The sequence below is a fragment of the Dromaius novaehollandiae genome, chromosome 2 (genome assembly GCF_036370855.1).
Source record: "Dromaius novaehollandiae isolate bDroNov1 chromosome 2, bDroNov1.hap1, whole genome shotgun sequence".
Classification (NCBI taxonomy): domain Eukaryota; kingdom Metazoa; phylum Chordata; class Aves; order Casuariiformes; family Dromaiidae; genus Dromaius; species Dromaius novaehollandiae.
Window position 1 is genome coordinate 150,316,424 of NC_088099.1, and position 26,748 is coordinate 150,343,171.

Sequence of the window (26,748 nt, forward strand, 5' to 3'; positions counted from 1 at the left end):
TAAATCTTTTATACTCAGTTCTCACCAACTTCACTGCTTACCCCCATATTCACATTTATCTTGGCAGCACAATCCACCACTTCTCCATTGCCTATAAAAAAATACAATAAACAATTGTTTTTTACATCTGTGTCATGGTGTACCCTAAGGCTGGTGTACCCTAAGGTTTATAATCCAGATACTGCTCCCTGCCTTGCCTCTTTATGGAGTTCAAGAGAGGTTTTTGAAAGAAGAGAGGCTGCTGAATGAATAACAAAATCTTGCATCAACTCTTTGCCTGACTGTCTTTGCACTGATTTGTTACTTTTCTATCTTTTTCTTTGTTTATTCACTTTTCATTTCACATTCACCCACTCCCATGCTACTTTTGCTCCAGGAACACAGCAATCACAACACTGATTTTGGAAGCCACACGCAGGGTATGTGCACTCTCTCATTAACGTCTCAGGGTGTCTCCCCCCTTTCCCATGGACGTTGTTGCCATCTTACCTGGATTACGCTTGAGCCTGAATCAGCTGACTGAATTTCATCCAATTCATTCATTTTTCATGGGCACTGTAACAACAGAGATTTGTGCCTGTACCTCCTGAAAATGAAATGTAAAACAGGTGTGACCAGCACGTTGTTGGCAACGACATTCCTGGATTTTCACAAACCATTGAGAAACCCACAGACACAAAACAGGGAGCATAGGACTGAGCCTAGCTCAACTCCACATTAAAGCTCTAGAGATAGGAAAGCAGCTGCCTGCCCGTTCCCCAGACCCCAGCTGTGGCTAGAAGCAGCCAGTTTTCTGCTCTGCCCTCTGCCTTTGCCAGGGTTTGCAGGCCAGGGAGCTGCAGCACAGGCTGCTCTTCCCCTGAAAGCTTTCACCGTGCCAGGCAGAAGTTTGGGGAAATTAAGGGTGTATCATTTTTCTTGTACAAAATACAAATGAGAATTATGCTAACTGTTAAAACCTTTCTCACCACCAAAGATGCTGGGGTGCCTTTTTTCCCCCTCAAAAAGTCAGGATTTTTTTTTTAATTTTATTGAGATCACATTTGTCTAGTGCCTCATACAGCCATAGAAAACAAAGGAATTGGAAACAAAATGTTGACTTTTAAATACTTGATGTTTTATTCAAAATATTTTCAAATCAGAGGCACAGTGAGAAAGTAAATCAGATCTTCACAAAAATATACATTTCAACTATCTGTTGTATACAACTTGTATGATTTATATCTGAAAAAAACAAACTCTCAGCAGCATCGAAAAATTATTCAAATTTTATCTACCCGAGTATGTGGATGAACTTTGCTAAAACAGAAGCCACCTCGGATCTGCCCCTACAGCGCCCGCCGGTCCTGTTGAGCGGGGGCAGAGCATCTTTGTTTTCACGGGAGAGCCAAGGACCTTCCTGTCGCAGTTGCCTGCTGTCCCCAAACTTTGTTGCAGAGGGGAATCCGACAAAGATTATGCACGTAAATGTCTCACCACAGTAAAACCTCGTATTTTGCATGAATGATAGAGAGGTTGATGGACAGATCATTAATTTAGAAACACTAATTTGAGCATTTCAACATTATCTCCTGCCTCATCGAAACCGCAGACACCCAGAAAAGGCCATCTGTCCATAGTGGAAGCACTTTGGGAATAAGGTATGGACTCTAGGAGTATCTAAGAAAATCATGTCATGGACCAAAACTCTGTTTGTTAGGCCGGATCTCCACACAGAGTAAAAAGACTTCATGTGAAAAACAAGTAGGCTATCTATATGCAGAGAATAGTGGAGGAAATAAAATGCTACTACATTTTTGTTGGATGTTTTATAAGGGGTTTTATCCCAAGTCTAAAAGAGATGTCAGGGAAGAACACACTTCCCTGGGGGGAAGGCATAGGCAAGAAATGGTAATTAAAAACAGAAATGGAACAAATGCTGCACAGCTAAAACCACAAACCAAGATCAGACTGTCTAGGTAACTACAAAGAAACTAGGCCAGAAGTTGGATCTAGTCCGACTAGCAGCGCAGTGACACAGGGAAAAGTCTGTCTAGCAGCAGAGTGAGAAAGGAAGTTGTCATACTGCTTTTTTGTATTAGTGAATAGATAAGAAAAGAGGAACTCTACTCTAAAGCAGCAGTCTTCTGGCATTTGCTCCTTCATGCTGAGGCTTCAACCTGAAATATTTGCAACTGTCTGAAGGATAGGCAAAATTTAGATCTAGCAATCTGTTTCTTATTTTACTAAAGCTTACAAGACCTCAATACTCAATTTCCTCTCTGTTAAGTCTATAAAAAATGTATTGCATGTTTCTTTCATTTCATATTTCTGTTACTTTATTCATTCTCCATATTCCATTTTTTTCAGTAAAGTTAATTAAAAATCAAGTATTTGGAAGACTTGGGTTTTTTTTCTGGAATTGGTTCCTTGAATTCTTTTAGATCCCCAATTCACATCTGGCAGGTTAACAGAGTCTGGTTTGCTAAAACAGCAGAGACACAAATCTATGCAGTGGCAGAGGAAGCAGACAGAGCAAGTGGGTGCACAGCAGCAAGCAGCCATCTGCCTGGCTGATCTTCATCCCAGCTTTTAGGAAGCTGCAGCTAAAGCAGCTAAATCACCCTTAGGGCATGTCACGTCAAGCCACTCAAGCTGTGGAAGCCCTACCTCTCATTCCTCTGCCATATTACCAACTTATTTAAAACTTTATTTTTCCTGTTTGCCTGAGTTTGCAGTTGAGTTGTAAGAGGTTTTTACCCGACCCATGTAAACAAGGAGAAAAAGTGCACGTGCCTTCTCAAGTAGCACGGAGCACCGTGCTACACGAACGAGATAACCTGCAGCACTGGATTTCGCCTTGCCCATTTACAAAGCAGACCGAGAGAAGCCCAGAAGACACCTTTACCACATAAGAAGGGGGCACTTTCGGCAATCCCAGGAGACTGCTCTCGCCCGCGTCTTCTGGGGGAGCGCAAGGTTGCCCGCGGGCCGGGAGGCAGCATGTCCCCATGTTCCCGGGCCAGCCCCAGGCGACCCACTGAAAACAGAGGCCAAAGGCCTGACCCCTCTGTGCTCCAGGAGGGCAGATAGCCTACTTCCCAGGTCATTTCATCAATATAAAGAAAATACCCAGCTAAAACATGTCCTTGTGTCCTGAAAGGCAGTGTGAGCTTGATTGGTAAAGGCTATAACGCAGCAGAGCAGACTGCTTCCCTCCCTGCTAGCTCCTGTACCAAACACAGCAGGGTGACCCCAACACCGACTGCAGTTTATTTAATTCCGAGAATACGTTTGTGGGTGACCGGTCATCCAGCCATACAAAACTCTTGACAGCTACTGTTTTCAGCACATGCCCTGTATGTTTTTTGGTCATGGAGCATTTCATTTGTCTCAGTGTGACGGCTCCAAGTGTGTCAGAGGGTAAACAGTCGACCAAAGGGCCCTGCGTATTTTAGCCCTGTCTGCCCTAGAGTCATGTTACCGCAGCACTGAACCCACACATGAGATTTAACTCCATGGGAGCACCTGGCAGATAGTCTGGAAGGGATTAAGTGCAGGTGGAGAGCAGGGTGAGTGAGTGACTGAGGATGCAACCTAGCGCCCAATGCTGAGACTGAAACTGTGCTCCTACCTTGCCGTCACAGCAGAGAGCGAATCTAGGAAGCTGTTCCCAAAGGATTTCCGAAAACTGAACATTCCCAATCTTTCTCAGATCCTACCAGCTGCCAGTCCAGATGCAGTATCATACAAGATAAATCTACTGCAAACAGCAATATCTCCACTTTAGGAGAACTACTGTGAATCACCTCTTGTTCTAGAAAATATTGCATAAATCTATACAAGCACTCAATAGTTCAAAAGAGCTATCAAAATCTTTAAATACAGATCAATTAAATGCTTTATCATTGCCAAAGACATTTCACTCAGAACATTAAAAAGATACCTAATACTACACTGCCTAAAGATAGACTAAAAATGAGGGGTGAAAAATTTTTCCAAAACTAGAGCCACAGGCTCTAGTTATAAAACTGCAGGCTTCTCTGTACAACTTCAACCTCTTTGATACAAAATACAAGACACATTCATAAAATCCATTTTTATTTTGATAAAATCCTTATAAATATCAAAGCTCTGGATCAACTCCACTGTTTTCAATGTGTAAAAACATCTGAAATTTTTGCTTCTGACATGAAGTAGTAGGCTTATTACTTCCTCTTCTGAGGCAAACAAACTTTATAACCTTCATACAACTTGTAAACAATTTGTTCATGTTCTGCAGCTACTTACACAATAGGGAAATATATCAGATGCAACACTAAATCTTAAAAAAGGGGTGTGAAAATACACAACACACTCGCGCTCTCTCCACACACACTTTCCACAAGCCCTCACTCAGAAGGGACCAGGCTGAGGTCTTTCCAGCTGGATTCTTCTCCCCATGCTGGAAAACAAAAAAGTGCCTGCAGGTTTTTCCCCGTGGTTAGTACTAGTACTTGCTGCTGCCAAATGCCTTTTATTCCTCCCATGACCTATTTGTGCTTGTGCCTTCAGAAAACATTCATAAGGCGGAGAGGCCTTGCAGCAATACTAGCTATATTCTGGGGAGGAGAGGACAAAAATATCCACCTATCTTAAACTAAGCTAAAATATCTATGTCTCTACGTCTATTTTATTCAGTTATAAATATGAACATAAAGTCAATCCAGTTTGTGATTTCCCTCATATTTGTCTATCTAAGGTCAAAAGACCTGCTGAGGCAAGAGGCACAGCCTATGAAACCTGTGAAAGAACAAATTCATGGAGCTCAATGGCAGAAAATCAGTTTAGTCAGAAGTACTACAGGGGCTGGTGGTACTGGCTGCCCATGAAGTCTCTAGTTGCCTCTCTCAGGTATCTTTGGCTTTCACTACACAGTTCTCACAGTCTGAGGGTAATCTAATCCTATACTAACTACATCCTATGGCAAGTTCATTAAAAATAATAAAAATAAATTTGGCATAAAACAATTACATTCAAATAACAAAAATTCCTGAGAGAAATACAGGCTCAAGTCAATTCATGAAGACAGTCACTTGAAGGTATTGCTATTAAGGTTGATCTTTCATTAGATATTGACTTGATTACGATTTCTTTGTCGTGCTCTAAAGGCTATCTTTGGTCTTGGACTATTAAAAGTGCAGCTATTTGGGGCCACCTACACTGCCAGCAAAGCTTTAGCAGGTTTCGCAGGAGGCGTAACGTGCCAAAGGCAGGCTGTTCTCCACTGCGAGACGTGGGGTGGGCGATGTGCGTCTCCGACCGCGGCGGGCAATGGGTCTGCTAGGAAACAGGCCAGAACAAGAGTGCTCCCTTCGCCCTCAGCACCCATCGGTGGTAGGAGCACCATGCTACTGTGACGTACTAGTCCTTGGACTGTCTACGGTCCGGGACTATGACATGTAGTCCCTTATGATCGCCAGATGCACCAGGCTGGATTTTGGTGGGTGCAAACAGAGCCCGCTCTGCCCTTCCGCCTTGCAGTTTTGCAAGTTTCAGGACAGTTTCATTAGTATACGGGGTAGAATTTAGGAACACCTCATCCCCCTGACGTGATCCCACAATATACACAATCCTTACTATTTCCTTTTTTTTTTTCATTCAATCAGTACATCATCACTGCTATGAAGCAGTCAGAACAAAAGGATCATATAGATATCTGTATTACTTCTATCTAGCCCATGGATTTAAGTGCTGTTACTTGCTGCTGTTTTTTGCAGGAAGGTTAGCATGGTATCCCAGAGGTCAGTGAGGAAATTATGTCAGCCTTGAAATATTTTTTCCTAAAGAACTACAGTGCAAAGGCTCACGTAGAGGCTATCTCTTATGTTAGAGACCAGAAGCATAGTCCCACAATAGCTTTACTGCCATTAACATCAGGGATCCTCTTCAGTAATTTGGTGGCAAATTCTGGACAACTCCTTCACCATTTCTGGCCCTTAAGATTAGCACTGCACTCCGTGCATGTAACACTAATATCTCAACACTGTCATACCAATGCACTCAAATACATTTGGACCAGCTAACACTGATGAAATTGCAACAACTCAGGACATATTTGTCTGTGAGAAATGACTGCATGGTAACCAATAATAAAATAACACCTATTTGTTATAACAACTCACAAAAAAAAAATCACAAACTATATTAAACTATTAAAATTAATTCTGCCTCCTAAATGGTTTTGGAGGTGGCCGGTTCTTGCTTTATTCCTTTAATTCCTTCTGACTTCTCGTCCCTTTAACGGCTGGGGAGGCCGGTAGTTCCTCAGCAGACAGCAGGCTGCCTCATCCTCAGCCGTGCTCAGGAGGCTGCGGAATTTGGCTAGCTGCAAAGAAAAGAGATATAAGGCTCAGCGGAAAACCGTCACGCTCATACTAATGAAAAACTATGTAGTAAACATTAAAGATACTTTTTCACCTTTTTTTCCGCCAAGAAGAATGGAATCGCATTTTTCTATGGCATGTGTGGAATGGCAATTCTACCATTTCTGCCCTTGTAAATGAAATACAGTGACTAACAAAAAAAATCTCCTGAAATATATGTCAGCATGAAATTGCACATAAAGTTTATTCATTTCATATATTCACACTTTTGTCTTCCCTCACCTGATCTAAAAAACAGTTTTCCGTATTCTTTCAGTTTGATTTTGTAGTTCGGAGACTGGAATATTTTGTGCCAAAATCAGATTTCTTATGTGTACCTGTTTACATCCTCTTATTCAAAGAATATGTTCACAATTAATGTGGAATAATAGGTGCTGTGCTATAGAAAGCTTATGTAATTACCACTTGGGACATACTAAATGTGTGCCCAAGCCAGCAGAGATTCAGAACATTTCCCTATTACAGACAGAATTGGCAGTTATTTAAATCTCAGCATAAACTTCTCTGCTTAAGCCTATCTCAGCAGAAACCCAGATCAGCTCTCCATGTCTAAACCTCAGGAAATTGGAATCTTTTCAGTATTTTGTCCCATTTCTAACGTACTAATTCCATATTCTTATTCTTATACTAACTTGGTATTCAACATTTGATATTCAATATTCTTATTTTCTTTCTACATTACCATGGGTAGAACAGCACAAAAATCATCCCATTTAATAGTGCATTTTTGTGTAGTCATGCAGCACATGGGGAGTCAGGAGCTCCTATTGAGGCAAACAGAGTATCTTCCTTCAGAAACTGAACCATTTTAAAATAAAAGTGACGCAAAGTATAATACATCCAGATTCCCTCTCCTTTACTCATGAGTGGAACTCCTGAAATTGTCCCACTCATTTAATCTAGGTCTCTGTCTTCAGTTCAGGGTTAAGTCAGTATAAAATCCGACCTGTTACCAGAGCTGGAGGAAGAGCCAGGAGACCCTGGGGATGCTGCGTGCATGAGTAGTGTGTGTATTTGTTACACGAATAAATACAAACGTATTTCCAGTTGTTCACCATTCAGAGTGCAAGGTCCACAGAACAAAAATATCAGCTACTTTTCAAATCACATTTTCATTGGCAGGACACCTTTCTTTTCCATCGAAGTTGAGAACTTTCACCATTATGTCAAAGTACTTAAATAATCAAAATTAATGCCATGCTGAACTAAGACAAACTTCTGATAATGATTGCCTTAAGAACATAAGAAGTCAGTATTATCTTCCTCCACCCCACTCGATATGAGTATGTACTCATTTATACTTGAATACATAAGATATACACAATAGCATGTGAAAAACAAGCAGTAAAGAATCACTTTGCTTTGCATCATTTCCAGTGCTGTATCCTTTTGTTACACAAGGATGTTTGCATTCAATATTTCATATTATAGAACATATTAACTATAGATCAGTCCAAATAAAAACCCTTAAATCTGAAAAGCAGCTTGTCTCTGGGAAGTTCGATGCAAATTTGCACTGTAGGTACATATGTGACATAGAGAGTCTCACATAGCCAGACCGGGGGGTCTGGGGAAGAGATTCAGATGAAGAAAATGGAAGCCCAGTGTGAATACACGACTTAAAATCATTTACAAACAGCACTGGAGGTCTCCTGACCAACGAGCATCCCACTCAGTGACTATCCTAATCCACCCTTTGTGCAAAGACTGAGGTCGTCACTTCTGCTGGGTATGGGACTGAGGGTATTTAATCTTACCGAGTCATTTGTAATATCGACCACGAATTAGCCAAATGCTGTGGTGCAAAGATCTTGAGATTTACAGTGTGCCCAGCATATTGATGACTTATATTACAGGTGAACTACTTTTTAGCTTCTAATTCTGGAAGTTGATCTTTAGCATCTCCGCTGGGAAGAATTCCTTGTATCTAAACTGATGAGCCCACTGGATGTCACTGTTGCACCGCGGTACACAGCAAGAAGCTTCACTGAACAAGCAGTGTGCAGTATCATACTTCTCCTAAGTAAGCCTAACACGAAAAACAACATATTACACTAGTATTTGCTGTTCATTATTCTAGTACAGTCAGCAAGATGTACACATCAGAATGTGAGAAATTTACTGCCGACCTGCCAAACTAGAATGCCAGGGAATAGCTGTGAGCAAGATAAGGACATAACCAAACCGAGCAGAATTCAAACATTTCTTAGCACCACCAGAGCTGCAAAAATAAACTTTGTTTCCCTAAGGGTTTTGTCAGTTTTTTGACAGTTAATTTTTTTAGAGTATGCAAATTCTTTTCAAAACATGGATAATAAATTGTTGTTACACAAAGAAAGGTAACAAGAAGTCATGACAAATTTGCTAGAAACATTTTGTCCTTTGAAAATTTGGTAAGGTAAGCAGTGTCACATTCTGCAAATAAATATACTTGTGGGTGGTATTTACAATTTGGAGTTTTACAAAAGTGATATTTTTAGAGCAGTGAAGGATTAAAATGTACCTGTTCAGAACAAACACTTATGGGCTCTCTCAGAACGATCCAGATGACACTTTCAAGCAGAGGTGGAACAGTGAGAGAGCCAAAATATGTCCAGTAGTCCAGGGATTTGGGCAGCAGACAGCTAGGATCAAAGTTTGTGAAGAGCGCTCTTTTACCCTGGAAAGAAAAAAGCTCGTTATAGTTCTAGATTAAATATATTTAGCAAATTATTTCTTACACAAGTTCATTGATGTCTTATGTTTATGAAGAAATTTTTTTAAAAGGGCAAGGCAACATTATTTAAAAGCAACAGGCCAAGAGGATAAATTGTGCTGAAGGATGTAGAGCTTGTTCAACCATGGGGAGGGTTTGCAGCAAGTGGGATGATCAAAGTGGATGAGCTAGTGCCCTCAAATGAGGTCCTACCTCCTATGCCACCTTTGCCACTAGTATCCTTGACTAGTATCCTTCTCACCCGGTACCTCAGCAAAACCAGGGAGAAAACCTCTCTGGATTAGCATGTTCTTTTCCTGTTAATAATCTTTATTTGACAGAGATTAAGTTCTGTTAGGAATTAGCCTTCTTCTCTGACCTCTTATCATACAAAAATGATTCTTTGCCAGCCGTTCTTCAACTTTACCTAACCAGAATGCTCCTGAACTGTCCCAAATCAGTGTTAGAAATGAACAGCTAGGAAACAAGGGATGAGGGAACATGACTGTGAAGGGAGCAGCAGCCAAGTTACTGGAAAACAACACAACAAAACCAGCCACTGATACTCGGGTTCTTTCAGAAGCATTCATTCACCTTGATCCTGATCGTGTCCAAGCGGTCAGTAATCTTCTTCAGCTGAGGGTTACATTCACCAATCTATTAGAAAAAGAGAGACAAAAAAAGAAATACTTTAGCTCTGGAGAAAATAAACAAAATCAAATGATCAGAAAGCAAATGTATACTGAAATGTACTCATATAGTTTTACTTAAGTGCCCGGGAAATCTGAGTAATTTTGTGAGTATGCGACTAGCTGGAACAAATACTTATTGTAAAGAAGATCCACTCCTTTGCTCACAATATGCATTCTGGCTGCTCATAGCATTTACTTCAGCTACAAAAAACCCACAAACTTTACACTGCAGGGGAACTAAAGCAACTTATTTTTCATGTTTTCTGTGAAGAAACTTTAAGGATTTAGGCTTACAGGTGAAATCTGAATTACTTAAAACACAGTGAGAAGTACAGAAACATAGTTCTGGTGTATCCTGAGTAGAGTTTGTGTGCTAAGAAACCCAGTGAAACAGGAATCGTTATAACCCATACAGAAGCAGCTGAATTAAGTTCTGCAGCATATATTATATACAGGAGTACAGACTACGTAAATTCTTTCTAGCTTTAAATTCTTCTAATCTGACACTTTTATCTTCAAGTACAGCTTTATATACAGGAACGTAAACAAGTACTTTGTGTATCAGGAAGGAAACGCTACGTTTTAATGCCCACATAAAACCTGTATCTCTTTAGCAGTAGTTATACTGACCATCACCATTATCCCTTTGCTGGGGCTTGTAACGCAGATTTGTTAGGAGGGCTGAGACCTTCTTTCCTCACCTTTAGAAATACGGCCATGACTGCTAATCCGTCGGACTGACGAGCCGCCTCAACGAAACTGGAATATTTTTCTGAGTTCCAGTGAACCACATGAAGCTGGAAAGCAAGAGGCACAGACAGCATCAACTCCTGCTGAACTGCAACGCTTACAAATTAGTACTACAGTTGCACCAGGGTCAATTTTCTACTTCACTTGTTCGTATTCAGAGACATTTCATTTTCTAACCGCAAATATTTATTGAAATCAGTAAGTATATAATTCACACAAATGGCAAAAAGCACTGCCAATGGCTGGGATTACAGTCAAACTGGATTTGGCATAATCATGCCCAGACTAGTTCAGAACCTCCTGCCTTCTAAGTCGCTACTAGTGAAAGTCAAAATTCAGGAGAAATCAGCACACGACAGTGCCTAGGAAACTGCTGCTAGCTCCCCAGCATTTTGAACAGAGAGGCTAAGACAAGATGTCCCATGTCTACATACCTAAAGCTAGGATTTTAAATCCATTTTTAGTACAGCTGATTAAAAAAGTGGTTGAAAAGCATGAAGATGTCATTAGTATTTTGCCCCTCTTTTTCCTTAATCAAATCTCAAGCTTTCAGTAATGTTAATCAGCCACATAGATAGCTACAGAAAGGGTAGAGGAACACACAGTAAACTTCTACTGACCCTTTTTCCCTTGTTTATTTTAAGCTGAATATCAAAATGCCATCTTTGATACTTTCCAAATGTCATTTTTTTCTACAATGACTAGTACTTAGGCACTTAAAAGTGGCTTGATTATTTGCATTTCCAACATAAAATTTTCTGGAACTGTCCTGTGGTAGTTGCTTAAGCAGCTCAAAGACTCCTTGACCATATGAAATATAATTGCTTGAAGGCTCAAAGAAAGGTTTAAAGTCTGGAAGAACCACTCAGGCCTAAGATTGCTACCCTCTAGTCAGGTGGGGAAGGGGAAAGGCAGCGACGTCTGCCCCCACCCCACTCCAGTTCCTCCTACTGAGCCGGGGGGCCTAAGCTGTGCCCGCTCCTGCGTCCCGGGAAGAGCAAGGTCCCAGCCAGGGTGCCCCCACCTCGAGCAGGCCCCTGGCTGCCCAGCCAAAGAGGCCACCAAGGCCACTAGCACTCACACCGTGCTCCAGAATAAGCACTTTACAAACATTAATTACCGCCACAAATCCTCAGTGGATTAGAAAATCTCACTATCCCTAGTTTTTGGATAAGGACATAGAGGCTCAGAAGTAGGGCATGGGATTAGTTTTTCTAAAATTGGCGCCCTTCGGGAATCAGTAACAGCACACAGATGCGCACGGTGAAACGTGCTGGATCACAGCTTCAGAGATCCTTGAAGGAAAGTTGCTAAAAGCATTATTCGTTAAACCGGGAGGAGAATCCAGGAATTCGTAACTCACTGTTCAGCCCACTGAGCCACTCTACGTGTGCACGCGCACACGCGTTGCCGTGCTGGAGCTCACAGCGCCGGCACGACTCACAGTTACGGTTCACAGAAGCTTCGTTGAACAACTTTTAAACAATTACATTTTTACATACACAAAAAGGAAACAGATACTCTCAGTCGGAATTGACTTTATTGTGCATTTTTAAAAAGCAAAAAAGCCAACAAAGAACAAAAAATAAAATTCCCACAACTAAATAAAGCTCGCTCCCACTCCCTCACAACTTTGCCCCCCCCTGAAACCCAAACCAAAAAAACCCCAAAACAAAATAAAAACCAAAACAAACAGAGCTGTGAAACATTTCTGGGTACAGCCCCCATTCTCAATGGCTTGCGACTTCTCTTTTAAGGAATATATCCCGTCTTACCACCGCTCTGTCACTGCAGCTTGTGAAGAGACCTTGGTCAGACCATACGTTGTCACAAAGAACGGAGCCGTGGATCCCTTTGGCTTCCCGCTGGTTTTAGGGGGCTGAACCTTGCAGTCTTCTTTACCCTGTAAACTACTTCCTTCGTCTTGGTAGATGTTTTTTCTTGAAATCTTACACATCTTGCTCATGAAGGTGAGCACTGAAACCATCTTCGTATCTCCTTCTGAGGTATTTTCCTTTGTGTGAACAGCGCTCAGAAGCCTTGATCTTAATTCTGGATTCCTGACCAATGTGACATCTAGAGAGCTTCTTGTGGAAGGTTACCAAACCAACGGGTAATGGAAAGGTTTTTAGACTGGCTAGAAATTCAGAGATATTTTTTCCTTCCATTTGGTTTCTTAGGTGGGAAACATATACATATTTTCTCAGCTAGAAATTTGGTTTTGGTACTTAATGGTTTTAAAGCACCTCTATTAATTCTTTATATTCCATCTCACCTGGTTCCTGTGGAAAACATAAGCCTTTAAACACTGCAAATGTCACTTTTCCCCATTAGTGTTAGAAAACTGATTTTTTTTTTCCTGGCCACTCTCTTATAGCATTTCCAATAAAATCTGATCACACCACTGTGCACACATTTTAATTTTTTCCTCTTTAGTATTATTTAAGTCTTTTATTTTTCCATTAACATTTATTTTTATACTTTTTCCCTTCTTTTTAACCCCCAAACACTCTTCACTGTCTGAGCTATGTGTTGTTAAAGATCTCAGTCTCATCAAAATAGTCCATATTCCTCCCAGTGGTAAAGAGGAAACGTACTCTCGGACTGACTGCTTTTTACTGTAGCCTACTCAAACGCACCAAAGGAGAAAGACCAAAGCAGCCTCTCCATGCCAGAAGCAGATGGTACATTTCTCCTGCGTGACACCTCGCCTTGACTGCAGCACAGTGCATCGCCGCCGTCCTCCACAGACAGCACAGACCCCACAGGTTTTAAGGTGCAGTTTTCAAACTCATGACCATTGCATTGCTATATGCACCACAAGATATAATATTCCTACGTCTTCCGTAAGTGTTAGACTGCACTGGCCCCAAGTCAGATAATTCTGTGGTTTGTAACTGAAGCTGACTTTGAAAATATGCTCCAAGGAACAGATAGTGAAACACAAAGATTAAAATAACTCTTCAACATTAACCTCTGAATATCAAGTTTTTGTCTTCTGCATTCCTTTTTTTTAAATCCTCTCCAAAGTTTTCAAACAGGCTCTCCTTTGAGAAAGGACCAGACATACAACACTTCAGGAAGACTGCTTGTCTTTTGACAAAATGGGGGAGAAGGAAAAGGAGGGAGACAGGGGGCAAAATAAGTCTTACAGTGGAAAACTAGTCACAGCCTTCAACATGCAGGTAGCTCCGTGTCAGGCCTTACCTCTGCTGCGTACTTGACGCCGTCCACCGCGTGCTCGGAGCCAGCGTCGTCGCTGGACCCCCAGTGGAAGTGAACCTGGCGCAGGCGGTACGTCCCGCTGAGCGGCCCCCCCGTCAGCACTAGGAGGCAAAACACACAAAAAGCCTTAATTGCAGGAACCAAACGCTGTCACCAAATCCTCTACACCTACACCAGACCGCCGTCTTCAAACCTTTCCCTAATTCTTTGCAAAAGGTATCTCAATGGAGTCTCACTGCTTTGAAGTGTTTTGGAAATTCCTGCTTGTCAAGAATAACTTTCAAAACTGCATTTACGTGTAGACTAGTAGGTTTATTGCCTGCTAAAGGATATAGTGTTATCACCACCTTTTGTCTTGCTATGGGCTGGATATTTCTCAGAAGATGGGAAAATATTTTGCAAATATGTTCTCTTGAACATGTTTGAAAGGATCACTGGGAAGTTAAGCTTAAAGAATATTTTATGAATATTTACGAGTATGGTTTTATGAATAAAGGGAAGGATCAGAAAAATGTAATGTGAACAGAATTTTTTCTCCTATTCGAAATTCGGAGGAACGTAATGCAGTTGGAGTTAAAAAAGATTTCAGAACACTTTCCTCCATTTGCAACCAAATCCAGTTACAGCACACTGACAACTGAGAAACAGGAGCAAATACTAATATAAGTAAAATGAGGTCAGTACTGTATCTCCATTGTACAAGTGCAATATTAGCGACGTTTAATTAGCCATTTATTTAAACGTAACACCCATACGGGTGGGCTTTTTATTGTTTTGCTTTCATAAGTGTTCATCTTCTTCTCATCAGAGTTGGACCCAAACCATCTCTGTCAAGTCTATTTAGTGACTTGAATGTGAATCACCTACATTTCAGGAATATTCCTTCTTCACTGCAAAAAAAATCACCCCATTCTCCTGCTCTGTATCTCCTGTGATGATTTTGGGATTACTCTGGGCAGTTTTATTAGCTCGTTATGGAGCTCTTCAGGAGAAAGGACTAGAACGTCAATCCAGTGGGTTTTAAATTAAGAGCACGGGGGAGTAGAACGCTCTTTTTTTATCCTTTCTAGGTTTAGTACAAAACTTAGATTTCGTTAGGAGCAAAATACCACCAAACAATGGTAAAACAAGAAGTTCTTCAGTGGCCTTTGTGCTAACAAAAGTGTCCTGGCTAACAAATACAAACTGTAACTGTTTATCCATGGGGAAAAATATTTGACCTACTTAAAACTTCAACTCAGAAAGATGCTTTTACAGAGCCTATAAACCTAGCAAACAAAGGGGACAGCGAAGCGGCACTGCTAAACAAATCTCTTCTTTTGGGTACTGAAAACTTGGAAGCAAACGATCTTGCAGGTGCGTGCGGATCAGCGTGCTGCCCGGCCTGGAGAAAACGACTGCGGAGAAACGTATCCGCATTCAGCAAATTGCTTCTGCTGAATAACGCAGTACATGGCCTCATGATGTGCTTGTGTCACATCGCACAATGAGGATGAAAATCTTCCATCCCAACAGCAATTAAGGAGTTAAGTTAACCAGAAGCTTTTCACAGCAAGTATCAGTATCTCAGAGTTTGAAAAGAGCTGTATGAAGAGGCCTTCGAAACACCAATGGGGCAATTCTGCGGAATGGAGCTAACATGGCACCAAAGGGGACAAACAGAATTACACAAATAAATACAGTCCTAGCAGCCTAATTGCAACACTGGGCGAAGTAAAGAAATACTTTACATGGAATTCAGTTAATAATGAATTAAAAGATGGCAATGTATTTAGTACCAATAATTTGATTTTTTTTTCTTAAAACCATCATATGGCAGGAGTGCTTGCTTCACAGGGGTACCCCAGAGACCAAATTTTGGCCCTAGAAAATTCAGTATTTTTTTAAGAAGGACCTGAAAGAAAACAAAAACATTACTGATGAAGTTTCTCAGTGGCAAATATTAAGGGAAATAGCAAATAATTAAGTTTATGCATACAGAAGGATTTGAATTTTTTGAGAAGTAAGGCATGATTCTGGCCAACATGCAAGCTGTGCGTGCGTGACTGAAGAATCTAGGCCATGCTTAGAAGATATGGGGTCTCCTGAGAGAGACTGGGGATTACAACTCCTTAATTATCTGATCATCAGCTACCAGTGCTTTTACCAGGACAATAACCTTGGATATATGGAGAGCAGTAGGAAGAGGCTCTCCTTACCCCTGCTTTGCACCAGTGTAAGCCTACAGAAAGACTACGGTCAGTTCCTGTCACCTTGTGGAGGGAGTGAGGAAGTGGAAGAGGTTCTTGGTGCATTCATGTTCATATTTATTTCTTTTAAAAAGGAAAGGAGTTTAAAGGCCGAGCTGATCAAACTCCCACCAGAAATAAAGCGTGATTTCTATTTTTTAATTGGGAGGGTAATTAACAATTAGAATAACTTACCAAAGGCTGTGGTAGATGCGTCATCGCTGGAAATTTTGAAATCAAGATTGTGTATTTTTCTAACAGATGTGCTTTAGTTCACCCACACCTACTAGACTTGAGGCAGAAATTAATTCTGGAAGTCCTGCGGTCTCTGACACTCATGAGGTCAGACTAGATGACTGACATTCAGCTGTTGGCTCTCAGGCAACATCCAAATGTTGCTTGTATCAACAGGAAACTTAAGAGTTAAACTAAGACTGTCAGGGAAAGCTAAACATGATGTTGTCTCCATCTGCGTCTCTCCCTGTTTCCACCATAAGCCAAAAACATTGCTGAAGTTTGTCAGTGGCAAATATTAAGGGAAATAACAAACAATTAAGCTTATGGATACAGAAGGATTTGGATTTTTTGATAAGTAAGGCATGATTCTGGCCAAAATGTGAGCTGTGCGTGAGCGGCTGAAGAACCTAGGCCATACATAGAAGATACAGAGTCTCCTGAGGGACACTGGGGATTACAACGGTTTAGTAATACTGGGGACTAACCGTCAGCATGATCAAAAAATAGCCCTCTTCTGGCTTTGACATTTGTGAATGCGTTATTTGGCCTTGGATCCTCAGCTATGCCTAACGCAAAAGGATTTTGCTTGAAGAAACTGCACTCCGACAGTTTCAGGGAAGGTATGCAAGCTACCAGCCACGAGAAGTAATTGAAGATGAAGGCACTAACATTACAGAGACTACGCTAAACCAGAGAACTTCTAACTAATTACTGCTTACAAAAAGGGAACCTGTGTGCACCTATAAAAGAGTGGGACAATGACGCTTTCTGGAGAAGAAAAGGGATCACTTGGGATATATTTCATTTGTTCTCTATTGGCTCTTTCCTGACACAACAAGTCCAGGCATGGATTATAAAGGGGAAAAAAATGTATAACCAAACCTGCAACTAAAGTCAGGTAAGAGACTTGAGCGATTCGGGTGGAATGAACCTGTAGTGAGACACAAAGGATTCATCTGCAGTGAGAGAGAGCAGCATTTGAGAAATTGTATCACAACACCGTTCAAACAGGGGTGCTGACGCGAGCTAGCTAGCTGGGGTGGGCCAAACCGTGGTGAGAAAGGGGAATCCTACCGCTTTCTGACAACCACAACTTAGTACTTCTGTCGCAATATGTTCCCAAATTGTAACGTGCTGAAAGACAGGGGAAAGAAAAGGGAATCTCTCATCCGGAGGACCAAAGCCGGACTGTTTAGGAGAAGTTGTGCATGTGGCAGTGAGGCATGCCCAGGCCGTACTCTACTCAAGAAGTGGAGAAAGAAAACACGGAGCAATACGAAAGCAACAAACCTGATTTGTTCACGGTGTCGTCGAATTCAACACTGGTGGAATGGCCATTGTTAAGGATGATTTTTGCAGAAGCCGGATCATAGTTGGGATTTAGAGGACGGAGAGAGGGATCATACTTGGTTTCCTCAGTTTTGATGTCAATGGGGGACTGGCGGTCTCCATTAGCGACGGGGAAAACCTCCTTCCAGTGGGCAGGCCCTGAAAGGCATCGGAGGAGAGGTCTGAACTGATGGCAGTGCTCCGCTTCATAAGAAAGAAGACTCTGCCTGAATCTTTCTTGTTTACATGATTTTCTAATTCAGAACAAGTGTGTCCAGAAAAACACGGACCAAAATATTCTGCTGCACTACCTTGCAACAGCAGCTCTCAAGGCCCCTTCTAGAGACCTCTACCATGTACGATGTATCTAACTGTATTTAGACAGATATTTAATTATACACAGTTCAGACTCAATTATGCATCACACATATCCAACAAATCCTCATTCTTATCAAGCATCCTGTATCAGACACTATGCCTCAGCACATTTTTGGCATAAGACAACCCATTTTTGCTTAACTTAGTGTCTCACATGACTTAGCTCTTATCTATCCAAAATCCCTCCTTTAAGGGGCTTTTATATGGTAATCACTGGCTGCAGAAGATCTGACAACGCATCTGCCCCAACTGTGCTGAATCAGACTGGGGGATGCCAAAATAAAACCCAAGAGTGGTGTGGGGCATCTCCTGGGGTCCGAGGGCAGGACCTGCAACGCAAGCATCTCAGCAGCATGCACGCATGTGCACATGCACACACACACACATATACATGCACTAGTGTAGTGTTGCCAACCAGCAAAGACCAGAAACACTCACAACAGGGATGCCTGCCTGAGGGTCTGTTTCTTATCATCTCCCAGTGATAAACAACAGCAGAGGTTGCAGACGGAGATTTGCACCACCATTTATCAGAGTTAGTTAGAAATTAAAATACTGAGACACTGTTAATCTGTACTATTGATCTCAGTTTAACCTTTCTCTCTCTATGCCAGCTAATCCCAAAATCCAAACCTGCAACTAAAACTGCTAAAAAGCATTGTCTCTGTAAATCAATAATATGGAAATGAGAAAAATGGCAGATGTCATTCCACAATAGTAAGAAATGTTTTGCAGGTGAGAGGTATGAGGTGCCTATTCTTATCAACCAAACATTAGGCAGCTGTCAGTAAGAACACGTCACCTTATTTGAATAAAAATCAATCTGGAAAGAGTCCAGAGAAGAAAAGTAGGAATGATAATTTGTTTGGGGAATATGTCCTATACGGTAAACGTAGCAAACAAGATTTAGTCTGGAAAAAAGAAGGAAAGTGAAAGTCTGCAGGGCTGATGAACTTCCAGTATTATTAAGAGCATAGTACTTATTTTTCTCCAGACTTTTCATGGGTAAGAAGCATAATAATTTGCTTAACAGAGAGAGACTAGATATTAGAAAAACTTAAATATGAGCATCACAAACTGAACATGTAAAATCTGCATGACTGGAAATCCTCATAATTCCCTGTACTGAGGATAATTGGTCTCAGTTTTAAATCAACATGTTGATTTGCATCTTTTTGGGTGGCTTTGGGTGGCACACCTTTTTATGTCAGCTTAAACATGTTGACAAAAAAGGATTTTAATGTAGTACCCTAAGATTAATGGCCTAACATCAAAAGGTGTCATTTTTCAGCCCTTGACTTCGACAGAAGTGAACCCAGCTCAGAAGTTCTCAGGTGCTAAAATCGCCAAGCACCACAAAGGGAAATCAGGGAGGCCACACCAGGGGCTGGGGGCGAGCATCTGCAGAGCCTCCTCAGCAGAGTCTGGCGATCTTCATGGAATCACACAGAACAGTGGTGGTCAGAAGGGACCTCCAGAGATCATCTAGTCCAGCCCCCCTGCTCAAGCAGGGTCACCTACAGCACATTGCCCAGGACCATGTCCAGGCAGCTTTTGAATATCTCAGAGGATGGAGACTCCACAACCTCTCTGGGCAACCTGTTCCAGTGCTCTCTTACCCTCACAGTAAAGAAGTTTTCCTTATGTTCAGACAGAGCTTCCTGTGTTTCAGTTTGTGCCCATTGCCATCCATCCTATCACTGGACACCACTGAGAAGAGTCTGGCCCCATCCCCTTTACACCCTCCCTTCAGATACTTATGCATATTGACCAGATCCCCGCTCAGCCTTCTCTTCTCCAGCATCTCTGAGAGATGCTCCTGTCCCTTCATTATCTTAACAGCCCTTCGTTAAACTTGCTCCAGTAGTTCCATGTCTCTCCTGTATTGGGGAGCCCAGAATTGGACACCGAGTAGAAGGGGAGGAGATTTATCTTAGAGATTTATCTAGCCTTCTGAACATCACAGAAAAAGGAAGAGGGAAGGAGGAGTTTTTAAGACCAGGTAAGGCTTAAATTTCAGGTAGAACAAAGGCATGGGCCTTCAGTCTTGAATTTGTTAGAAAGTCATTTTGTTAATGACTTAACTGCTCCCTTGACCTGCCAGCAATGCTCTTCCTAATGCGACCCAGGATACCACTGGCCTTCTTGGCCACAAGAGCACATTGCTGGCTCATAGTCAACATGTTGTCCACCAGGGCCTTCTCTGCAAAGCTGCTTTCCAGCTGATTGGCCCTCAAACTGTACTGGTGCACGGGGTTGTTCCTCCCTAGGTGCACTTGCCTTTGTCGAACTTGATGAGGTTTCTTTCTGCCCATCTCTCCAGCCTGTTCAGGTCCCTCTGAATGGCAGCACAGCCCTCTGTCATACCAGCCACTCCTCCCAGTTTTGTATCATCAGCAAACTTGCTGAGGGCGCACGCTGTCCCTTTATCCAGGTCATTGATGAATAAGTTCAACAATACTGGACCCAGCATTGACCCCTGGGGGACACCACTAGCTACAGGCCTCCAACTAGACTTTGGGCCACTGATCACAACCCTCAAAGCTCTGCCATTCAGCCAGTTCTCAATCCAGCTCACTGTCCACTCATCCAGCCCGCACTTCCTGAGCTTGCCTATGAGGATGTTATGGGAGACAGTGTCAAAAGCCTTACTGAAGTCAAGATAGACAACATCCACCGCTCTCCTCTCATCTATCCAGCCAGTCATTCCATCACAGAAGGCTATCAGATTGGTTAAGCATGATTTCATCTTTGTGAATCCATGCTGACTACTCCTGATCACCTTCTTGTCCTTCACATGCTTGGGGATGGCATCCAGGATGAGCTGCTCCATCACCTTTTCAGTGATCGAGGTGAGGCTGACTGACCTGTAGTTCTCTGGGTTCTCCTTCTTGCCCTTTTTGAAGACTGGAGTGACACTGACTTTATTCCATCCTCAGGCACCTCTCCTGCTCTCCATGACCTTTCAAAGATGTTCAACAGTGGCCTAGCAATGATATCCACCAGCTCCCTCACGGATGCATCCCATCAGGGCCCATAGACTTGTGGATGTCCAGTTTGCTTAAATGATCTCTAACCTGATCCTCCTCCACCAAGGGAAAGTCTTCCCTTCTCCAGACTTTCTCTGTGGTCTCCAGGGTTTGGGATTCCTGAGGGCTGGCCTTAGCAGTAAAGACTGAAGCAAAGAAGGCATTCAGTATCCCTGCCTTCTCTGTATCCTTTGTCACCAGTGTCCCTGCCCCATTCAGTAGCAGGCCCACATTCTCCCCAGTCTTCCTTTTGTTACTGATGTATTTAAAGAAGCCCTTCTTGCTGTCCTTGACATCTCTTGCCAAATTCAATTCCAAATGGGCCTTGGCCTTCCTTGCCACATCTCTGCATACTCGGACAATGTCCCTATATTCCTCCCAAGTGGCCTGTCCCCACTTCCACCTTCTGTACACTTCCTTCTTTGTTTGAATTTTGCCAGGACCTCCTTGTTCATCTGTGCAGGTCTCCTGCCCCCTCTGTTAGTCTTCTTGCTCATGGGGATGCACCGCTCTTGAGCATGGAGAAAGCAATCCTTGAATACTAGCCAGCTCTCTTGGACCCCTCTTCCTTCTAGGGCCCTAACCCAGTGGCTCCTCCAAGCAGGTCCCAGAGGAGGCCAAAGTTTGTTCTCCTAAAGTCCAGGGTTGCAATCCTACTTATTGCCCCGCTTCCTCCTTGCAGGATCCTGAACTCCACCATCTCATGGTCACTGCAGCCAAGGCTGCCCCCAACCTCCGCATCTCCAACCAGCCCTTCCTTGTTTGTTAGTACAAACAGGTCCAGCAGCACACCTCTTCTCATTGGCCCCTCCACCATCTGTGTCAGGAAGTTATCACCAATACTCTCCAGGAGCCTCCTGGATTGCTTGTGCCTTGCTGTGTTGTTCCTCCAGCAGATATCAGGGTGGTCAAAGTCCCCCGTAAGAACCAGGGCCTGTGATTTTGAGGCTACTTCCAGCTGTCTGTAGAAGGCCTCATCTACATCCTCTTCCTGATCAGGTGGCCTGTAGCAAACACCCACAACAGCGTCACCCAGGTTAGTGTGCCCTTTAATCCTTACCCATAAGCTCTTGATCCACTCATCATCTACCTCTAGCCTTCTGAGCATCACAGAAAAAGGAAGAGGGAAGGAGGAGTTTTTAAGACCAGGTAAGGCTTAAATTTCAGGTAGAACAAAGGCATGGGCCTTCAGTCTTGAATTTGTTAGAAAGTCATTTTGTTAATGACTTAACTAACTAAACCCATTAAGCAAGCCACTACTAAGATAGCAGATAAACATCTTACTGGCTTGAAATATTTATTCACATATTTACGTATTTAAATGTAATATTTATTACTTCAAAAATGATGGTGAAAGTTATTCAATATTTTAATCAAGCACCATTTACCATATTACACAATTCTAACTATGTTTAGATTCTAGTACCTTGTAGTTAGAGGTGCAGTGCACAACTTTACCCATTTAAGAAGCAACATCCCATTATTTATACCTTACTGCTGCGATTTAGGATGCTGAGAAAAAGCTTATTGCTACTTAATTTCAAATATGCTTAGGATATTGTTAAGCTGAGGAAAAGCAAAATATATTTATGTGCTTAATTACTTGGTCCTATTGCTTCAGCTCAGCAATAACTACAGTTATCATGCAGTAAATCATATGAATTATTTGTAATATATACTACCCACTCAAGTTTACATTTCATAAAGTTTATGCAAAAAAGTATTAGTAAACCAAAAACAGAGTCTGTCATTGTCGAAGAGGAACCTGGAATACACAGATATGACTTAAGCATTCTACAAAATCCACAGTGATGATAAAAAAAAATATGTTCTAGCTGAATATGATTTATCTAAACAAGTACACCCTTAGATAGAAAATAATGCAGCATAATTTATGCTACGACTATTTTAATCTCTTGGACTTGGGACAAAAAGAGGACCCAAGGCTGTGATCCTAGCATTAACTAATTATTCTACAATAAACTTTGGTTCTAAAATGCTACTGTACCTGTATTTGTATCTGTTCTTAGTTCAGATCATCAAAATCATGTCTTTGGTGAGTAAGTATTTCTCAGTAACATGGGACTGCCAGAACTCTGGCCCTTTTAACATACACAGGAAAATAACAAAAAGCTTAAATTAATTTTTCCTCAGTTATATGAAGTGGTATTCCTTACTAGATTATCGACTAACAATCTAGTAATAAAATTATCACTCTTGCCACTCTAGGAAAGCTGTGGCTCCATTTGTGACTAGTGACCCCGTCCCAAAGCAAACATCGTGCACGACCATCCGAAAATGAGTCATTATGGTCGGAAGACCATGGACATGATGTTCATGTTCTAATCACATCAGGCGGCCAGAGCTAAGCCAGGGGGACCTTCAGGGTGAAAACTGCTTCTGAATTTGGACCTTCACTGTATGCCTTCATTTCAACAGAATATGCATTTTAATTTTCCAGGGACATATTTAAGATATACTCAGGAATGCATAACTAACCAATTTATCTCCCTGCATTTTTTAATTTACTGAAGGAACTTGGTTACAATGAACATATCTGAACATAAGAAATTCCTTCCTGTTTATGGAATTTTTTTTTTTTTTTTGCCAGGAGATTAAATAGTAGCTTTTGAAAACCAAAGCCATTGTGACCAGGATTCACGACAAAAAAGCCAAACATCTGCTCTGAAAATTGCGTGCCTTTATTTTGTACACACAGTTGACTATATGCCACGCACACCCCTGACACTTCGAGATTAAGCTATTGCTACTTACGGTGCCCACCAGCATTGCACACGCTCAGTCTATGAACCGCATGTTGCAACAAATGAGGTTATGAATTTGTCAGGAAATACAACTCACTATAGCACCTAACAGCAGTCACCAATTGCTGCTCTTTTTGCAGCTGGAGTTAAAGGTGAGGAGTTTCACCAAAAAGCCTAGACAAGGCTGAAGCAAGCCTGGCAGAGACACTGGGGGCTCCGGTTCAGGGGCAGTGTGCCTGTCTGCACACTTGCACAGAGAGAGTACAGGCAGGTAAAAAAGTGGAATTTTTTTTGAACAGCTTGATATTACATGCAGGAAGTCTATTAGTTTGATATGGCCCAATCTTTGCAGGATCACATCCTCATTTATTTCTAAAGAGAGCCCACTGCTCGATTTATCACATGCAAAATGCTTCAATTTGTAATGTCAGGTTTGCAAGCAATTTAGTTATGTGGTAGCTCACAATAATATTAGCACTAATGAAATCAATTGCAATTCATAATGGGTAAAATTCAGTGGCACTTTTCAAAGCACACATCAAAACTACGTAATGATTTCCAGAGAGAAAAGAATAAAATCAGGAATTCATACCACTTTTTTATTTATAAAACACCTGAGTGTCAGACTTGTAAGGGACCAGTGGACATTTCTGCAGTAAAACATAATATGCATAAGTACTTTCCATACATTTGATTAAGTCATAAACTAAAGGCAATTGATTCTGAATTTGTCTTTTAGCTAAAGCAATGGCCCAGTGACCTACACAGGAAAGTTTATGTGGAGGGTGAGGACATTCATCCCTCCACAGGAGCCTGGCGCAGCTAAGCAAAGCATGCATAAAGCATGCAGAGGCCAATTTCCAAGAGCTCAGTACCAGGCCTCCATAGGCAAGAGCCATCAAAACTGTGAAGTTAGGACAGCAACGAGAAAACAAAGACCAAGGTTTGCATAGAAATGAAATAACGTCTCTTAGCATTTCAGAAATACTGGCATCAAAGCAGCTGAAAATATTTTGCTCTGTGTATACACTCAGTCCGGGCCCTTACACATACATGTACTATATATGTAGACATATGTGTGTAATATTTGACAGTTTACATTACGGACCACATAACTTCTGTTGTGCTTATTATCACTAAGGGGGCAAAAGAGTTTTCCCCTGGTTTTAAAAATAAGCGGTTTTATCTCTGCAAATAACAAATGCAGACTTCCAAGTGAACGTAGATGTCTTTCCAGCTCTTGAGGAAGTCAGTTTTAGTATATGACTGAGGCCAAATTTAATTAACTTTACTCCGTTGCTACTTCCTTAGTTGCAAAAGCCGATCTCAGCATCGGGGAAACCGTTCGCAGCCACGCAGGGCGACAAAGTTTGTCACAATTCGGAGCAATCTCACGCATCTGCCACCCAGCAAAACGAGCAAGAAGCGTGCAACGAATGTGCAAGAGGGAGACGCTCGCGGGCAAGGCTGCTGCCTGGGAAGGGCGGCGAAGCACTGGCCGCCGGAGGGCCAGGGGAGGGGACGCGCTGGCGAAGAGCTGCCCACCGGCCCCAGCTGGCGCCCGGGGGGCAAAGGCAATCGCCCCCCCTGCGTGTTATCAGCCAGAAAGCAGAGTTTGATAGCGGCGACGGGGCCCCCAGCAAGGCCCGGGGCGACCGCCCGATAGGGAGCGGGGCACTCTGCCCTTCCGAGAAGCTGCGGAAGCCACGCAGGGGGCTGGGATAAGGCAGGGAGAGGGGGCTTCTTATCTGGACCTCGCAGGTGAAGTCTGCAGCACTCGTGGAAAACATAAGGAGACGCAAATGTGAAAAACAAGCCCCGTGTGCGTCCCCAGGGCAGGGGTACCGCACGCTGCGCAAGGTGAGATAACGCCTCATCGCCGCAACACGGCTGCGGCGCCCAGCTTTTCTGGAAAGGTTTATCCGTCCAGGAGAGGCTGAACGGAAGGATCTGAAGGACAAGCAGCACTCGCACAAACAGCATTGCAAACTCTAAATAATAATATAAAAGAAACGTGCTCCTGTAGGCACTGGTACGTGCACACGTATGCATTTCTCTTACGATCGTGGTATCTTATTTCCCTGTGTATTAAGCCAGACAACATAAGCTTTTATTACTTCGCCAGAACTGACTCTCTCCAACTTAGAAAAGCACCCTGATTTGCACCGGCGGGAAGCGCGGCCGCCCCGCACACGGCAGCGGCTTGCGTGGTTTGCAGCGCGAAACGCAGCAGAGGCTCTGGGCCGGCTGCCGAGCGGGCAGGGCGACTCCGGAGGAGGGCGGCATGAAGGAAACCACCAAGTAACTACGACCGAAAAGTTTCTCTCCTAGCTGCACGGTCACCGGCTCGCAGCGCCCTGCCGAGTCACACTGCGCATCTCCCACCGGGCCGCGCAAACCCAGCGCCGCCGCCGCCTAACGCGCGTCCCGCGCAGCGCGACCGCCTGGCGCGCCCCGGCCCCGGCCCCGGCGCCTACCGTTGTGCTCGTCGTACCCCCAGTGCAGCATGGTGTGTGCCGAACCGAGCCGCGCCGGGCTGAGCCGCGCCGGGCTGCGCAGGGAAAAGCGCCCGTCGCGGCACCGCCGCCCGCTTTGAAGCCGGCGAGCGGCGACGCCCCGATGCTCCGGCGCCGATAAGAAACCTGCTGCGCTGCGCACCCGCGCGGCCCGCCCCGTCCCGGCTGGGTCCGGGTCGCGGAGGGTCCCCGGAGGCGCGGGGGCCCCGCCGAGGTGTGAGCCGCCCCCCCCGGTCCCCAAGGGACCCCGTGTCCCGCCGCCCCAGCGCCGCGGCACGGCGGTGACCCGCGGCCGCGCACCCGGCTGCTGCCGTCGCGGTCTGGGGCGGGCGCGCTCCCACCAACGCAACCCAACGCAACCGCCTTCTCCAAGTTTCATGAGCAGCCGGACACGCACGTAGTGGGGGCGGGGGGGTGTCTGTGCGTGGGGCACGTCTGCTCCGCGAGCGCAGCGCACTGCGCGGAGCTCTCCGGTCCCGGCGCGCTTTACTCCCGGCGCT

At 43.4% G+C, this 26,748-nt stretch overlaps 1 protein-coding gene across 4 annotated transcripts; it reads right to left on the reverse strand.

Annotated features, from left to right (window-relative positions):
• Positions 1-4,063: 4,063 nt before the first annotated feature.
• Positions 4,064-26,748, reverse strand: LOC112982954 (carbonic anhydrase 13-like). Of its 4 annotated transcripts, none has more exons than XM_064507795.1 (8): positions 26,210-26,748; positions 21,760-21,971; positions 17,522-17,719; positions 13,749-13,867; positions 10,493-10,588; positions 9,694-9,756; positions 8,908-9,063; positions 4,064-6,346 (listed from the first exon to the last, which is right to left on the reverse strand). In XM_064507795.1, the coding sequence occupies exons 2-8, from the start codon at positions 21,782-21,784 to the stop codon at positions 6,233-6,235; spliced, it is 771 nt and encodes a 256-aa protein (XP_064363865.1). In that variant the 5' UTR covers positions 21,785-21,971; positions 26,210-26,748; the 3' UTR covers positions 4,064-6,232. The 4 variants fall into 4 exon arrangements, with proteins under 4 accessions (XP_064363865.1, XP_064363864.1, XP_025955500.1 ...); XM_064507794.1 differs by lacking the exon at positions 21,760-21,971 and adding an exon at positions 7,087-7,168 and having other exon boundaries at positions 26,210-26,359; XM_026099715.2 differs by lacking the exon at positions 21,760-21,971 and having other exon boundaries at positions 26,210-26,358.

Coding starts and splice junctions, on each gene's coding strand:
- LOC112982954 (XM_064507796.1), bottom strand. CDS start 20,645: ATGACTGGCTGGATAGATGAGAGGAGAGCGGTGGATGTTGTCTATCTT. Junction 17,720..20,590: donor TGTTGTCTATCTTGACTTCA/GTAAGGCTTTTG, acceptor GATGCCTTTCAG/GGCCTGCCCACTGGAAGGAG. Junction 6,347..8,907: donor TAAGTGTTTGTTCTGAACAG/GTACATTTTAAT, acceptor TTTTCTTTGCAG/CTAGCCAAATTCCGCAGCCT.